Source organism: Aotus nancymaae, unplaced genomic scaffold (assembly GCF_030222135.1).
Source record: "Aotus nancymaae isolate 86718 unplaced genomic scaffold, 86718_ANA_hifiasm-v0.15.2.pri h1tg000012l, whole genome shotgun sequence".
Lineage (NCBI taxonomy): Eukaryota > Metazoa > Chordata > Mammalia > Primates > Aotidae > Aotus > Aotus nancymaae.
Window position 1 is genome coordinate 30864087 of NW_026988423.1, and position 15771 is coordinate 30879857.

At 54.8% G+C, this 15771-nt stretch overlaps 1 protein-coding gene across 2 annotated transcripts in view; it reads right to left on the minus strand.

Moving 5' to 3' along the window:
- Positions 1-15771, minus strand: part of KIRREL3 (kirre like nephrin family adhesion molecule 3) — a 565117-nt gene continuing 549346 nt past the window's right edge. Inside the window, exons 13-18 of one of the 2 annotated variants that reach the window (XM_012470130.3) lie at positions 13605-13803; positions 12042-12077; positions 8236-8343; positions 6050-6159; positions 2127-2213; positions 1-1523 (exon numbers count right to left, since the gene is read on the minus strand). In XM_012470130.3, coding sequence (XP_012325553.1) covers positions 1080-1523; positions 2127-2213; positions 6050-6159; positions 8236-8343; positions 12042-12077; positions 13605-13803 — 984 coding nt within the window. In that variant the 3' untranslated portion in view covers positions 1-1079. The remainder of the gene's footprint in view (positions 1524-2126; positions 2214-6049; positions 6160-8235; positions 8344-12041; positions 12078-13604; positions 13804-15771) is intronic. The other variant, XM_012470132.3, reaches the window with a different exon arrangement.

Below are 15771 nucleotides of genomic sequence, written 5' to 3' on the forward strand. Positions count from 1 at the left end.
TAGTGGCCCTAACATTTATTCTCAGGTGGTGGCTAGGAGGGGTGAGGTGCAGATATACTTCCTCTTTTCTCGTGGAGCCTTACTGAAGACAAGATCACCATTCCTTGTGTTTATCAGCTGAGAAGGCCAGTCTCGCCATCTTAAAGACCTACCCTCCAGCCCCTTCAAACGTCACACCTCCCAGGAAGCACTCTCTCTATACCTGTTCAGAGAACCCTGACCAGAGAAGCTCACACACTTCTTATCTTAACTCTGATTGTGCTGAGGGGGAGGGAGGAGTACACAAAGCAGGTGGTGGGTGGGGAGGCTGGGGTCGCACAGCCCAGGAGGGGCACGCCGGGCGAGGTGGTCTGTCAGCACAGGCTCCCGCCTCCCTCCCTCCCCCCAGTTTACCAGGCTCTGACGGGGCCAGTCCCACCCCAGAGTTCAGAGGCATCAAGTCCAAGGACAGAACTGCAAGAGTATGGACACAAAACACCAAACAGATTGGGGATGGGCTGCTGGCCAGCCTGGTAAGACAGGGGCTCCTTTAGTGAAGGCCATTTCTGGCTTCTCAGCCTTCAGGGCATGGGCTATGAGCAGCTGTGGGGAGCCGGGGTTTCTGGGGCAGCTCAGTGCTGGGAAGACGTCATCCCCTTCTCCACAGGGCTGTATGGGAGCACAGGCACAGGGATAGGTAGGGCTTGTGGTCACGAGGGGTAGAGCCCACAGAGAGACCAGAGAGTGGATCGCAGTTTCATGAAAGCGAAGTTATAGCTGCCACTTGTGCCTGTGGGCAGAGCAGGTGGTGGAGGGGTCTCCAGGAAAGGGCTGGGGACACGGGCGTCCAGCACTGAGCACAGCACAGTTGGCCCCAGCCTCTGTCCATCTCCCCATCCTCCCGCCTCTGGCACACCGCACCTGTGAACCCAGATTTGTGCTTGATCAGAGCTTGGAAGGAAGGTGGTGGCAGAGGTGCTGGGAGGCTGTCCTGGAGGTGGCCAGTTCTGGGGTCCTCTGCAAAGTACCCCTAGTCCCTGGACAACTGGAACGTGCCCCGCCTTCTTCCCTGGCTTGTCCCCACCCTCGATGTGTGATCCTTAGACGTGAGTCTGCATCCGCCGCTGCAGGGGTCGACTGGGGTCAGAGTTCTGGGACGAGGACTGGGAGTGGTGGGAAGAGGAGGCAGAAGCCTTGCTGGCCTTGTCGAACTGCACGTAGCCGTCCTGCTTGCCGCTGCTGCTGACACTGCTGTCACACTGCGTGTCCAGGAAGGAGCTGCTGTCGCTGAGGGAGCCTCTCTGGAACTCCCGCTCACAAAGCTCGATGGACGAGCTGCCCATGCCGAGTACAAACCGCTGCCCGTAGTCGTAGAGGCGGCCCTGGCCGCTCAGGGTGCTGTAGATGTTGGTGAAGGACATGCCTGTGGGCACACGCTGCTTGCCCGCAGGACGCAGGTCGGGCTGGCAGCTGGAGAGGGAGATGGTCGGGGTCGAGTGGTGCTCTTTGAAGGTGTTGACACTGTAGTAGCCATTGGTGGGGTCCTGGGTGGGCAAGAGGAAGAGGAGCATCACTGGTGGAGCCTCCACTGAGCGTGGCGGGGGTTCCCAGGTTGAGTCTGTCCCCTTGTGCGGGGAGGGAAGCGGGAAAACAGGAGGAAGGGAGCAACCCGGTGGGGAGCAAACTCGGGGGCTGAACAGCTGTGGGGAGGGGCAGGGGCAGAAGGACACTGAACAGGAGATGGTGGAAGGGGAACTGAGGACCCCAGGAGGGGAGGGTCAGCAGGGGTGAGGCCTGAGGGCCGAAGGAGGGAAGCAGAGGCTCTTGACTGGGTTTATGTCAGGGAAATGCAAGGTCATTTGAAAGTCAGACTTTGTTTTTATCCAGAACATGGATGGTTCATTTTGAATCTACATGTGAGGAGGCTGTGGAAGAGAACTGGGGGGACTCAGTTTTAGCTCTCTCAGCCTCCTCAGCATTGGGGTGGGGAGAGCAGGTGCCTTAGGCAGCACGGGCATCTGCCACCAAGCTGGCCTCCTGCCTTCTCTCCTACTTGCTGTTATTTGTTGTATAGATTTGGGGCTTGGGCCATCAGAGCTAAAGACCAGATTCCATGGCTGTGTCTTATAACCCAGGGCCCTTCTTACCTTTAGGTTCTGAAACTCCTTCTCCTCTTCTTTGAGAACCTCCAGCTGTTTCAGGACTGAATCTTGCTGGAATTCACCCCGGTCCATCTGCAACCCAAAAAAGGCTTCTCAGTGGATAGGAGGTGGCTAAACCTTCACTTCCCCCAAGGAAAAGGTGGGATCGTAAACTCACAAGATTGCCCTATATGACCCCCACCACCCCTCACTGCCTGGACCGTTTGAAAGAGTCAGGATGAGATCCTGGACCCCCATCCTAGGAGACAGAGAAGCGGTTGAGGTGGGTGGGTAGGTGAGGTGAGGGGCGGGTAGGTGAGGTGAGGGGCAGGTAGGGGAGGTGAGGGGCACGTATCTGAGGCCACACTTTCCTCGCTTGGGCGAGGGCATCACCAGAGATCTCACATGGCCGATTTAATTCCATTCACTGAATGTTTACTGTAAAATCCCAGCCAGGCACTCTGCTAAGAACCAGGGATCCACAGACTAAGGTATGTTAAGATACAGCTCTGCTCATCAGGGGATGAACTCGTAGATAAATAATTTCAGAATATCAACCACTAGGCATGGCTGGGCTCCTTAGGACAGTGTGCAGGCCTAGTGCAGGCCTTAGGGAGTCACAAGGAATAACCACCTGTGAGATGCTGGCGACATGGGCCACACCTGTTATTCTCTTGAGACGTTCTCTTCCTTAGGGATGCCAAACAGCCTGAGGGCAAGGCTCGATTCCCGCTTGTCTTTGGGCCCCCCTCGTCCGGTTCAGTGCCTCGCATGTTGTGATCACTGACTTTGCATGCTTTTGGGATGGAGTCTCTTAATTGTTTGATTTGCCAATGGCTAGCACAGTGCCTGATGTACAATAGAGCTGTTTCAAATGGTACGTATGTTGAATCAATGGGCAAAGTGGCTTAGCTCTAAATTACTGAAAACATAATTATTAGACTTAAGATGAAAAAGTGAGCCAGGCGTGGTGGCTCACGCCTGTAATCCTAGCACTTTGGGAGGCCGAGGTGGGTGGATCACCTGAGGTCAGGAGTTCCAGACCAGCCTGGTCATCATAGTGAAACACCATCTTTAAAAAAAAGAAAAGAAAAAAGAAAAAGTATACTCCACACACAGTGGACTTATGAATTAATCTGAATAACCACAGTGATGGTTAACCTGTAATACACGAGAGGCTCGCCATGTGTCTCTCTGCTAGTTGCACGGTATGGGGCAGGTTCCCTCCGACTCACTGGGCCGGGATGTTTCTTTTCCCTTGCAGCCTGCTTTCCTCGTTTCTTTTTGGAGCCTCATGGAATCAGCCAAAGTGCTGCCACTCTGCTGCTTCCTCACTAAGGAGGCTGCTTGGTTCATTTTTCCAGTAAATACTCTGGCGCTATCTGGATTGGAGACCTTCTTTCCCATCAGATTCAACTTCTCGGTCTGCCTCTCCTTGCTGATGGGGCTGTCTTGGGGCCAGGAGGTGAAGGGAATGGGAGAATGATGATCTCCTCAAGGAGTGGCTTAGCCCAGAGCCCTCAGCAAGTCCCTTCTGCTCCTACCTGATTACTGAGCCGCCCCCACTCCTGCCTGTGGGTTTGGATTAGGGGATGCGGAGACAGTCTGAGGCAAACAGAATGTCCCAGTGAGAGAGAATTCAAGGTCCCATTCGGGATGAAGGACACACCTGATGAAGCTTAAGTATAGACACGTCATCCCTCCTCAGATGTAGGCTGTGGTTTTCTCCCTCGTAAAATGAAACACTCTACTGTGTTGACAAGGCCGTGTGTTAGACCCCAGGGGAAACAGATGAGTGTGACTCAGAAACACAACCTTTAGCCCTTGAGGCTCTCTGGGATAACTGGGGAAGCTGACATGGAATTGGGGGAATGCGCCATAAAGGAGGCACATACAGTGTGTTTTGGGAGAGCAGAAGGTACACAGCACTGCCAGGGGTGGGGAGGACAAGCCTGGAACATCTTGGAGTTGATTGTTACAGGAGAACGTGAAATTCAACAGACAAAATTAGCAGGTAGAGGGAACAGGCGGTGCACAGGCCTTTGAAGTGTAAAAGACTCGAAGGCCAGGAATCAAGCTCTTTGGCATGTCTGGAAGGCCAGATGCGCTTGGCCAGAAGATGGAGCTGGAGAGGTTTGCAGCTGCCTGGCATGGAAGAGCCCTGCTGACATGCCAGGCAGATGGACTTTGTCCAGCAGACATGAGGAGCCACTGAGGGATTTTACGTGGGCAAGTAATGGGACCAGATTTGCATTTTAGAAGGACTCCTTTTTCAAGGCTCTCAATGGTGAATTGAGAAAAGAGGCAAAGACTAGAAGGCTGAGACCAACGGGGAGGCTGCTAGAATCATCCAGGGGAGCAATGATGAGGCCAGGTGCGGTGGCTCATGCCTGTAATCCCAGCACTTTGGGAGGCAGAGACCGGCGGATCACCTGAGGTCAGGAGTTTGAGACCAGCCTGACCAACATGGAGAAACCCCGTCTCTACTAAAAATACAAAATTAGCCAGGCGTGGTGGCACATGCCTGTAATCCCAGCTACTTGGGAGGCTGAGGCAGGAGAATCGCTTGAACCCAGGAGGCGGAGGTTGCAGTGAGCAGAGATCATGCCATTGTACTCCAGCCTGGGTGACAGAGTGAAATTCCATCTCAAAAAAAAAAAAAAGTGACAGTGGAGGACAGGTGAGGCACACATGTGAGACGCTTTTTGAAACAGAATTGACAGGACCTGGAAATCAGTTGGAGAGAGAAAGCATAGCTGAGGGAAAAGAGAGTTTGATTCAGTAAACATCTGTGAGCCTCTGCCAGGGCCTGTGTAAGGCTCCAAAGACCCCGGGATTAATTCAGCAGCAGCTGCTCAGCCTCTAGCAACATAAACAGCTAATATTTCTTGAGCACTTATCATGTTCCATGGGCTTCAAGCCCTTCTGGGTTTTGCCCACTTCACCCTCACCACAGCCCTGCACACTGTGGCTTTCAGACCCATTTCGTGGATGAGGACACAGGCACCGAGAAGCCCATCTTCTTTATTCCTTGCTCTGCTGCCTCCACTCCGACATGTTACAACCAAGGCAACCAGAAACTTCTAGCATGGTTGCTTAGGTTTCTGCTTGGACGCCTGGGTAGATGATGGCCCGTAAATGGGGATTTGGAAGAGGAGGCGCAGGCTTGATGTTGCTGGAGAAGTGATGAGTGCACTTGCAATCCAGTCCCCAAGGAGGAACCTGTGTTTCTTGCAGACTTTGTTTTGGTGGGGTCGGGGGATGAGGGAGAGGGACATGTATTGAATATAATAGCTATGTGAGTGTGTGTGTGGGATTATATGTTATATAAAAACATATTGTGGCAATTTATGCATATTTCTTTTCTCCTTACTGCAGAGCCAAGCTCTCTGAAGGTTAGACTTTTTTGTTTTGTTTTGAGACAGAGTCTCGCTCTCGACCAGGCTGGAGTGCAATGGCACGACCTCAGCTCACTGCAACCTCCGCTTCTTGGGTTTAAGCAATTCTCCTGCCTCAGCTTCCTGAGTAGCTGGGATTATAGGCACCTGCCACCACACCCAGCTAATTTTTGTATTTTTAGTAGAGATGGGATTTCACCACGTTGGCCAGGCTGGTCTCGAACTCCTGACCTCAGGTGATCCACCCACCTTGGTCTCCCAAAGTGCTGGGATTACAGGCGTGAGCCACTGCACCCGGCCTGGACTGCATCTTAGATGTCTTGGAGTCTCCCAGAACACACGCACAGTATACAGGCACACAATCACATTTGTTGGCTGAGAGTGTGTGCCTCCCCTATTGTGGGATGGGCGGGGGGCATCTTGACTGGTGCTAGGCTTTTTGGAAGCATCTAGGTCATCGAGAAGCCTCTAGTTCCAGGACCTTCTGGGAATGGGGTCACGGGATGGGATGGGGCGTAGCTGCATTCTTACCATCAGCTGCTTAATGGTGGAGTGCTCCTCAGCCTCCCGACCAGAGGCCGGTTCCTTGTGGACAATTTCCACTCGGATATCATTTTTGGCTGATACAACACCTTTGAGATCTGGACATAAAACAGTAAAGTGTGGATGACAGCTTTAGTTGTTACCTTTGAGATATCAAGCTCCCTTGCAGCCCCCTGCCCCCACCCTGCCACCCACTGCGTTTCCCCTCCAGCCCCTGAACTCAGCAGCTTCACCAGCCCCCCACCAGTAGAACCTCTGTATGGAGATGCTGTGGGCGTTTGGGCCTCAGAGGAGGCTGACCTCATGGGCGGCTTGGCTCTGGTCACGTGCACCGTCTTCAGCCATTTGTCCACTTTACTGAGCTGGGTCCTTTCATCCTACTGAATTCTCACCTCCTTCTAGAAGTCTTCTTTCACCTACTCTACCAGGCAGGCTCCCATCCCCCCATTCATAGAACCACAAATCTCAGTGTTGGAAAGGACCTTAAGTTGCCCATGGCCAACCCCCACCCAAAGAGAAACACCCCTGAGGCGGTGGGCAGCTTCTCTGTCCATTCCTCCGTGATGGAAGCTTTACTGCTACTTTTGCAGGAGGCAGCCTGTTTCTAGTTGGAGAGCTCTGTTAGAAAATTCCTGGCCAGGTGCCTTTAATCCCAGCACTTTGGGAGGCCAAGGTGAGCAGATCACGAGGTCAGGAGTTTGAGATCAGCCTGGCCAACATGGTGAAACCCCGTCGATACTAAAAACACAAAAATTAGCTGGGCATGGTGGCGCGTGCCTATAATGCCAGCTACTTGGGAGGCTAAGGCACGAGAATCGCTTGAACCCAGGAGGTAGAGGTTGCAGTGAGCTGAGATTGTGCCACTGCAATCCAGCCTGGGTGACAGGGTGAGTGTCTGTCTCAAAAAAAAAGAAATTCTTGAGGAGCCAGGCACAGTGGCTCACACCTGTAATCCCAGCATTTTGGGAGGCTGAGGTGAGCAGACCACTTGAGGCCAGGAGTTCAAGAGCAGCCTGGACAACATGGTGAAATCCTGTCTCTGCAAAAGATTTGAAAAAACAGCCAGGCATGGTGGCACATGCCTGTAATCCCAGCTACTCAGGAGACTGAGGCTCGAGAATCGCTTGAATCTGGGAGGTGGAGGTTGCAGTGAGCTGAGATAGCGCCACTGCACTCCACCCTTGGCCAAAAGAGAGAGACCCTATCTCAAAAAACAATTCTGTATATAATATATATGCACTCCTATAATTTCCACTGAGAGGGTGGTGATGGAGGTCCTGAGACCACATCATTGTGAGACTGGTCATGAGAGCCAAGGCTGCTTAGCTTGGACTGCAGAAAACGCAGGGGGAAAAGCTTTCTTCAAACGTGAGCAGGCTGCCGAGTGGCAGAGGAGCAGACCCATTCCGGTGATTCATTTCGTGCATTACACTTATATAATGTCAGGGCCGGATGGGGTCATCAGAGTCATATCCTCATTACAAACGAGGAAACAGAGGCCTGGAATCGCTGCGGCTTGCCCAGGGCCATGTGGCAGAAGAAGTGGGACCGGGAGACTGTGTCTCCATTGTCGTCACCTCTTTTCTGCCATCCAGTCTCTCGCACATAACTCCTGGGTACACACAATTATTCAAGCGTGCACAAACACTAGAATTTTATTGCTAATCACTGAAGCCTCTTAAAAGTTTGCTCGAAGCAATTTATTTAATGCTTCCCCCCCACACCGCCCCCCCAACCCCGCAGCTGCATGAGTGACCTGCTTTTCTGGTTAGACTAGCAGTTCTTTAATTTTTATTTATTTATGTTTTGTAGAGACAGGGACTAGCAGCTCTCATAGAGTAAGGATCAAACCACAAACCACTTTTCCCCCTATCTTTCTATACAGTTCCTGATGGAGAGAGCTATGTGTTCAATCCAAAATGCTGGCTGACCGCCCTGCAGATGGAGTTCAGTCTAGTTCAGGCCAACCTCAGCCGAGTGCCCACTCTGCCAGACGCCATGCCAGGCACGGCCTCATATACCCCGATGCATCAGACCCACTCCCTGCCCCAGGAGCTCACAGCACTGTTAGGACCCCTGTTCATTGCACTCCTGCTTACTTGCTCTCCGGGGCAGCCTAAGCCTGGCCTTTTTCTCTGTCCCCCTCCCTGAGATCCCGGATCTCCCTCCCGTACTTCTCTGGGAACGGGCACAGCAGAAGGCCACGATGGTTGCCATAAGGACGAGAAAGGCCACGCCAGCTCCTACGGCCACCCCGATGATGACGGCCATCGGCACAGACTCTGTGGGAGAGAAGTGGACACAGCTGATGAGGGATGGGGAATGGCCCATGGTCCCCTCAGGATCTCACCCTGTTCCTGCGGGCACAGCCCCTGCCACAGAGGCCCCTCCTGGGAAATGCCTCCGTGGGGCCTGGGCAGGCATAGGCCGAGTCCAACAGGGGTCAGCTCTAGCTGGGGCTGCAAAGACCAGGGTGGAAGACACGGGGGCTTGGTGGGTAGAGGAGAGGGCAGAGGGAACTAGGGTAAGGGGCAGAGGAAGGAGAGTGAGGCAGGTAGACACAGAGAAGGGAGGGCCAGGGGACAGGAAGACCGGAGATGAGGGGTGAGGCTGGCACGGTGAGCTCTCTCTGGCATTAAGCAGGAATGCTCTATCACACAGTGGCCGGTGAGTCATCGGCCCTGGCTTTTTTTGAAAAATGACTATGATCACTGCCCTTGTTTATTCGGTATGTTCTCTCCTTCCCTTCCCTTTCTCAGGTGAATAGAGAGGACACCTGGCTCTTAGCATTTCCAGGTCTAAGTGGCTTCCCTGCAGGCCTGCTGGGCATCAGTAGTTGTGGCCCTCAGGTGTCCAGGGGCCAGGGAGCAGGGCTACAGCTCCTCCACTGCCGGCTATCTAAGGAGAGAGGCCCCTTTCCCGCCATCTCCAGGTCTGCAGCTTCTCCTTTGAGGCCAGCCCTCTGAGCAACCTTGCACCCCTCCCGGCAAGAGAGGCCCACACACCAGGCAGTCAAGCCCTCACCCCTGCTGAGACTCTGCAGCCTGTCTCCTGCCCAAGCCGAGTAGGGTAGGGACAGGGAGGGTAAGGAAGGAGTCAGGGGTGATCTTCCAGACAGCCCTGGCCCTTCTACAGCTGCAAGTGGGGCCTGAGCACATGATTTGGGGCCATGAGGGGTCCATTAGGAATAGAACTAGAGAATGCTGGGGCAGGGAGAGCTTGGGGCTCTCACTGAGGTCCAGAGGAGTCAAGTGATTTGGCCAAGGACACACAGCAGCTGCAGAGCCAGGGTCAATCCAGGTCTCCTCTCACTGCCCCCCTGCCCACTCACCCCACTTCCACCCCATCCAGCTCCACTGACTGCACGACACGTGAGAGCCTCCAAATCTCACGTGCTTGGTACAGCCCAGACTGCTGCTGATCTGAGTCCTGGCTCCATCTCTTCTTTTGAGCAACTGACTGCCTCTATTCTATCTGTAGAATGGGGATAGTGGTACCAGCCCCTCTGAGGGCTGTTACAGGCTTGAGCTGGGTGAATGTGGGCAGAGGCCTTGGAGCAGAGCCTGGCACCCAGCCCTGTTGGGTGCTTGCTGCTGTTGTTACCTGGGAAGGGGGTCACTAGCCGTTCACAATCCTTTTTGTTGAGACAGAGTCTTGCTGTGACGCCCAGGTTGGAGTGCAGTGGCACAATCTCGGTTCACTCCCTCCACCTCCTGGGTTCAAGTGATTCTCCTCCCTCAGCCTCCCAAGTAGCTGGGATTACAGGTGCATGCCACCATGCCCGGCTAATTTTTGTACTTTTAGTAGATATGGGGTTTCACCATGTTGGCCAGGCTGGTCTCGAACTCCTGGCCTCAGGTGATCTGTCCACCTCAGCCTCCCAAAGTGCTGGGTTTGCAGGCATGAACCACCGCATCCGACCAGCAGTTCAGTCTTAAAGGCCAGGAAAGTTCCTTCTAAAGACTGAGCCCCTCCCCAGACTACTCTGCATTCATCAGTGGTGGGAGGGGGGCGACTGGGGACAACTAGGTATCAGTTCTGCGCTGTAAGCCTCTTGTGTATTTCTTTAAAGAGAGGAGAAAGGCCTCAAACCCTGGCCTCTGAAGATGCTGCTGGGAGGAGGTTTTGAGGGGTGTGGGAGGGGGCAGCCATTTGCCCTCTGGCCAACCTGGCACCCTGGCTGGCAGTGTTGCTGGTTAAGCTGGTGCACCCCTTTGCCACCCAGGACTTGCACACAAAGCCACTCGTTACCTACCAATTAGTGGCCAGGACAACTGCAGGGGTGACAGGGAGGGGACCAAGAAGATGTGGAGTGGTGGACACTTAGGGATTGAAACGCAAGGTGTCTGGGTTGGTTTGACAGTCAGACTGAGAAAAGGGACTGGGCCTCAGCTGAGCTTGCTTTGACTTGGATGACTCTGTCTGTAGGTTTCAGTTCCATTAAGAAAGGGAAGCTGCTTTGGCAGCTCATTGGCTCTCTACTTTTGAATTTTATTAATTTGGGTCAGTTTCTCCACAGATTCCTAGTTAAGTTTCCTTGGAAAAACACGGGGCTTGTCTCAGTGGAACTCAGAGCCAAAGCATGCCCATGGAAGGCTCCTTAACACCTCTGGGCCTCCGTGCCTCGTCTGCACCCTGGAGAGCCGGGCAGCGGTATCCAAGGTGCCTTCTGATCCTGGCACCCCCAGCCCACGTTTCCATGCACTGCGACGGCTGGAGGAGGGGCGCCATCTTAGCTGGACAGCGGTTCCCAGGCAGGTGGCAGGGGCAGAGCAGGGGGTCCTGTGGGTGTGGGGACAAGTGCCTCAGGGTGGCATCCCTTCCCAGTCCCTGGCCTGCCTGTGTGTATTTCCTCCTTGCCTGGTTTCCTGAGTTCTGGCCTAGGGCGCTGTGCAGGCCCCTCCTCTCTGCACATAGCCTCCCCTGCACGGCCCCTGGAGAGGGACTGGGGGGAGGGGCTGTCCCCGCTCAGCCTCCCCTCCATCCAAGGTGGTGTGCCAGGCACCAGGAGTCAGCCACGGAGGGGAGAAGGTGTCAGGGAGCTCTGGATGAGTGTGAGCAGACACACGTGACATGGGATGGGAGACACCACCCTCAGCCCTAGCATGAACCCGGGGAGAAGGCAGCAGGAGGCTGGCAGCTTTCTGGGTTCCCAGTGTGGGCCTCTGCAAGCAACCTGTGCCCTGGCTTGATGCCAGGAGGGGCAGAGGCAGGGGCATGAGGATTCCACGTGGAGGTCGTTGAGGAGGTGGCACAGGCCAGGGGCCAGCATGGCAGGAGACCCAGGACGGAGGACCACTCATCTTCAGCAGGGTCACAGCCTCGCCTGCTTGTCCCGATTCTCTTTTCTGGTTTTCTGCTTGGGGGTGGGGTCGAGAGCGACTCCACCCAGGGGGCCTGATGACTGCTTTGCTGCCTGCTTTGCTGCGAGTGCCTGGGGAGGGAGGCCTCAGCCTGGGGTGAGATGACACTTCCACCTTCCATGGGGACTGCAGGAGTGAGGGGGGCAGCAAACAGCGAGCATGGATGGCACAGGCCCAGCAGGGGCTGGGGCCTCCAGCATCCTGGGAAGCAGTGGCCAAGCTGGTGATGATGTGGAGAAGCGGGAAAAGTTGGGGAGATACCGGAGGCAGAAGGCAGTCAGGACGGGGTGAATTGACCCCAGAGGCCAGGAACCAGGGCTCCCGAAGAGAAAGGATGGAAGGAATGAAGCAGGGAGGAGTGAGAGCTGGTGTCCTGGAGAGGAAGGAGCTGTGGGCTCCAGTGGCAGGCAGGAGACAGGTCTCTGGGGTCCCTAGGCCCAAGCTGGCTGGGACCCCCTCTCCCCACTGCTCTGACTACACTAAACCCGCACAACGGGGGAGGGCAGAGACGTTAGCGGCCAGTACAGGCCTCCCTACCCCCTGCTGGGTTCCCACCCCAGCTAGCCAAGAAGTCCCTTCCCACCTCCCAGGGCCATTCTCATGGTCTCCTTCCATACCTGCTTCCAGCCCGGCTCCCGACTTCATTTCCGAACCTGTTTGGAAATAAAGCAAGCGTCTACAGCCAGGGCCTGGCTGGCCAGGGTGGGGTGGGACTGGGGATTAGCTGCTTGAGGGGGGCTGGGCCAGGGGCTCCTTTCCCAGTCATGTCTCTGGGACCCCCAATAGATCCAGGCTAGCCCAGCTGAACTTGGAGTTCATACAGACTGACTTAGAGACTCCGGAGGGGCTAGGAACCAGAGAGAGAAGTCACGTCTCAGAGGGGCCTGGGGAGGTTGGGGTGAGAACACTTGGGGGAGGGCTTAGGGGTGGGGGCACCAAGGGGAAGACATGGAGGGTAGGCAGCAGGGGACCAGGAAGGTTTGGGATGATGTGTGGATGATATTATGCAAATTATGTGCAAAGCGTTATGCAAAGCAGCACCTATTAGGGAAGAGGTGTTGGGAGGCACTGTGTGATTTGACCCATAGCTGTGATCCCAGTGTGGTCCACTGAGGTCTGGGGGCCCGGCTGAGGCCACCTGCTTAGCCCAGAATCTCTTGCTGGACCTGACAGCCTGAGGGTGGGTCTTTACCTAAAAGGGTGTCAGAGACTGCCAGGACTGAGGTCTCCTAGGCCCCCGAGGTCCATCCAGACGCCCAGGCCCAGCTGAGCACAAATTCCTGGTCCACCATGGCTTAGCCCCTGCTGACAAATGGGCAAGATCTGCCGCCCCTCTCAGAACCCAGCTGGCTGCTGGCTGTGGTGGAGCTTCCGGAACCACCCCTCTGTGCCCCTCCCAGGCTCCCCATCCTGCTGTCTGTGCCTGAGAGCCCTGAGCAGACGCTGGAGATCTGAGCATCTGTGACCAGGAGCTGGGACATCAGTGCATGGGGGCACAGTGGGGTGAGGCTTCTTCCTCCTCCCTCCTCTCTCTCACCCACCTGGCTGCTCTGCCCAGTGCTGCCCTTGGGGCGCAGGGGTCCATGTGCCTCCTGGGTCTGCAGGTGGTCTGAGCCCAGCCCCCGGCCCTAGGGATCTGGACAAGCGAGTGCAACCCCTTAGCTTTAGCCTGGGTGCGCTCTGGGGGACTTCTGTCTGAGTGACTGGGTGGACTTCTCGTCTTAACTACCTGTGGCCAGGTTCCCAGCACACCCATGCCAGTGTGTCCCATGTTCCACCCAGGCATGACACCTCCCAAAGGGCACTTTGGTGTCAGACCAGGGCCCACGGTGGAGGGCAGGGCACAGAAGCCAGGGCCTCTGGAGGCTGCTGGGCGGCTTGTCACTGTCACCAGCCTGCTCACTGCTGTGGTCACCTCCCACTGAAGCTTTGCCCTCAGGGGCTGCCACTCTGAGCTGTGTTCTTCCCCTTCTTGCTTCCCGGTAGAGGCTGGTGCCCTTTGCTTCAGCGGGGAGCCTGGCCGAGGAGGCTGCTGGCTGGCTAGGCTGTGTGGCCGGCCAGGAAGAGCACCGTGGCTTGTCCTTGGGCCCTGACCCATTTGTAGCCACCAGGGTCCTGCCCTAGGCCAGGAGAGGGCCCCGCTGGCCCTGTCGTTCCCTCACAGCCCTGGCAGCCCTCACCTTGCTCCTTGAGCCGGATGATCTCGGTGTCGGAGCCGAAGCTGTTCCAGGCCGTGCAGTTGTAGATGGTCTGGAAGTCGGCCCGCACGATGTTGCTGATGGTCAGGGTGGAGATGACGCCCTCCTCCGTGCTGACGGTCTCCACTGTGTAGCGCCCGGATGTCCCCGACTCCAGGACATTTTCCTTCCAGGACCAGGCCTGCCCGGGGGGCGCAGAATCAGGAGGAGACCCCACCAGAGGGGCCCAGGACAGGCCCACACCAGAGTCAGTGCCACTGCCCTGCTCATGTTCATGCTCACTGCCACACACGAACGATGTGCACACGGGTATGTATGCATGCACACACACTACGCACCACAGATATGCACTATGCACACATGCCTGTGCACACACGACACACATCACCACACATGTCATGGGTATGTATGCATGCACGCACACCACACACCACAGATATGCACACATGCATGTGCACACACAACACATGTCACTACAGTCATGCACAGCATCCCACACACTGCAAACATGCATGCACACACATGCACACACAACACACAACACACATCACATGTCTATGTCCAGCACCCCACGCATGGCCAACACGTTTACATATACCACACCACACACGCCACAAATGTGTACACACAGCTCTGCATACACACCACAAACGTGCACCCACTACAACACACACACATCACAACATACATATATGACCAACGGGTATACACACAGGTATGTGCACACACACCACACCACAAACATGCATACACAAGTACATGTACCACAACACACATAAACATGCATCACAACACATGCACACACCAGATCACACATTGCAGACATTCTGGCACACATGTGCACATGCCACAACACACATACACACATCACAATACGTACACAGCACACTCCACACTAAAAACATGATACAGACATGTATGTACACATGGCAGACATAACACCACATGTACACACAACACTCATGCCCCCAAACACACATACACAAGCACACACACACCATGATGCACACACCATACACAATACAACACACATTACAAGCATGCTTACACACATGTACATACTACACACACTGCAACACATGAGCACATTTGTCGTACACACACCACCGTGTGTACATACAGGTACTCATATGACATACACGTGCTCACACACAAGTACACACACACACATCAACAGATATACATGTTCACATATGCCATGACACATATACATGGCAACACATTCACAACCACATGTATACACAATCCACAAACACATGTACACACATATACTCTGGGGCATCCTCAGAGGGTCTTTCCATCCCAGAAGAGGGCCTGGGGAGCATCTTTCTGGGCGAAGTAGGTGCCCTGCTGGCCCACGCCCTGTGCCTCCACAAAAGTGTCCCTGGGACTGCGGCTGCCTGGGCGGGTGTGAGTTAGGACAGCAGCCACATGAGTGCGTCTATCTGTGGGACGTTGTATGAGTGTGTGTGAAGTGTCTACAGAGCTGTGTTTGCAATCACCTTTGTCTACCTTAGTTTACAGGGCCTCTGGTTAAGAGTTTTCAGAGTCAGCCACATACACTGTCTGCATCTCATCATGTGAGTGCCTCACACCCCTGGTTCGGTGCTGATGAGAGGGTCTGGGTTTCTCAAGCTTGGTGCTGTGATCATGCTGGACTGACCCGTTCCTGGCTGTGGGGCTGTCCCAGGAACCGCAGGATGTCAGCAGCACCCTGGGCTCTACACACCCCGTGCCAGGAGCATCCTCCAAGTGGTGACAACCAAAATGTCTCCAGGCACTGCCAGATGTCCCCTGGGGCCAGTGAGACCGCTGGCCTAGAATCAGATATTTCTGGAGAGAAGGTGTGAAAATGTCCAAGAGTGAATGGAATATTTCACAATGAGCATGTGTTACATTTATAATTAAAACAATTAGAGAGTAAAGTCAGTGGGGAGGTGTAGGTATTAGTTTCATTTGTGAGTACTTGCAATTTTTTTGTGTGAATCTTTCAGACAGTGAATGAACTGAATGCTTGAGAAAGTGTGTAGCAGCAATAATACTCTAACAGTATCTTAGTTTACAGGATGACAGTTTCAGCTGGTGCAGCCTGGGTGTCTCAGCCCCTGCACGCTGACCTCAGCTGCTCCATGTCTGGGCCAGCCCCACC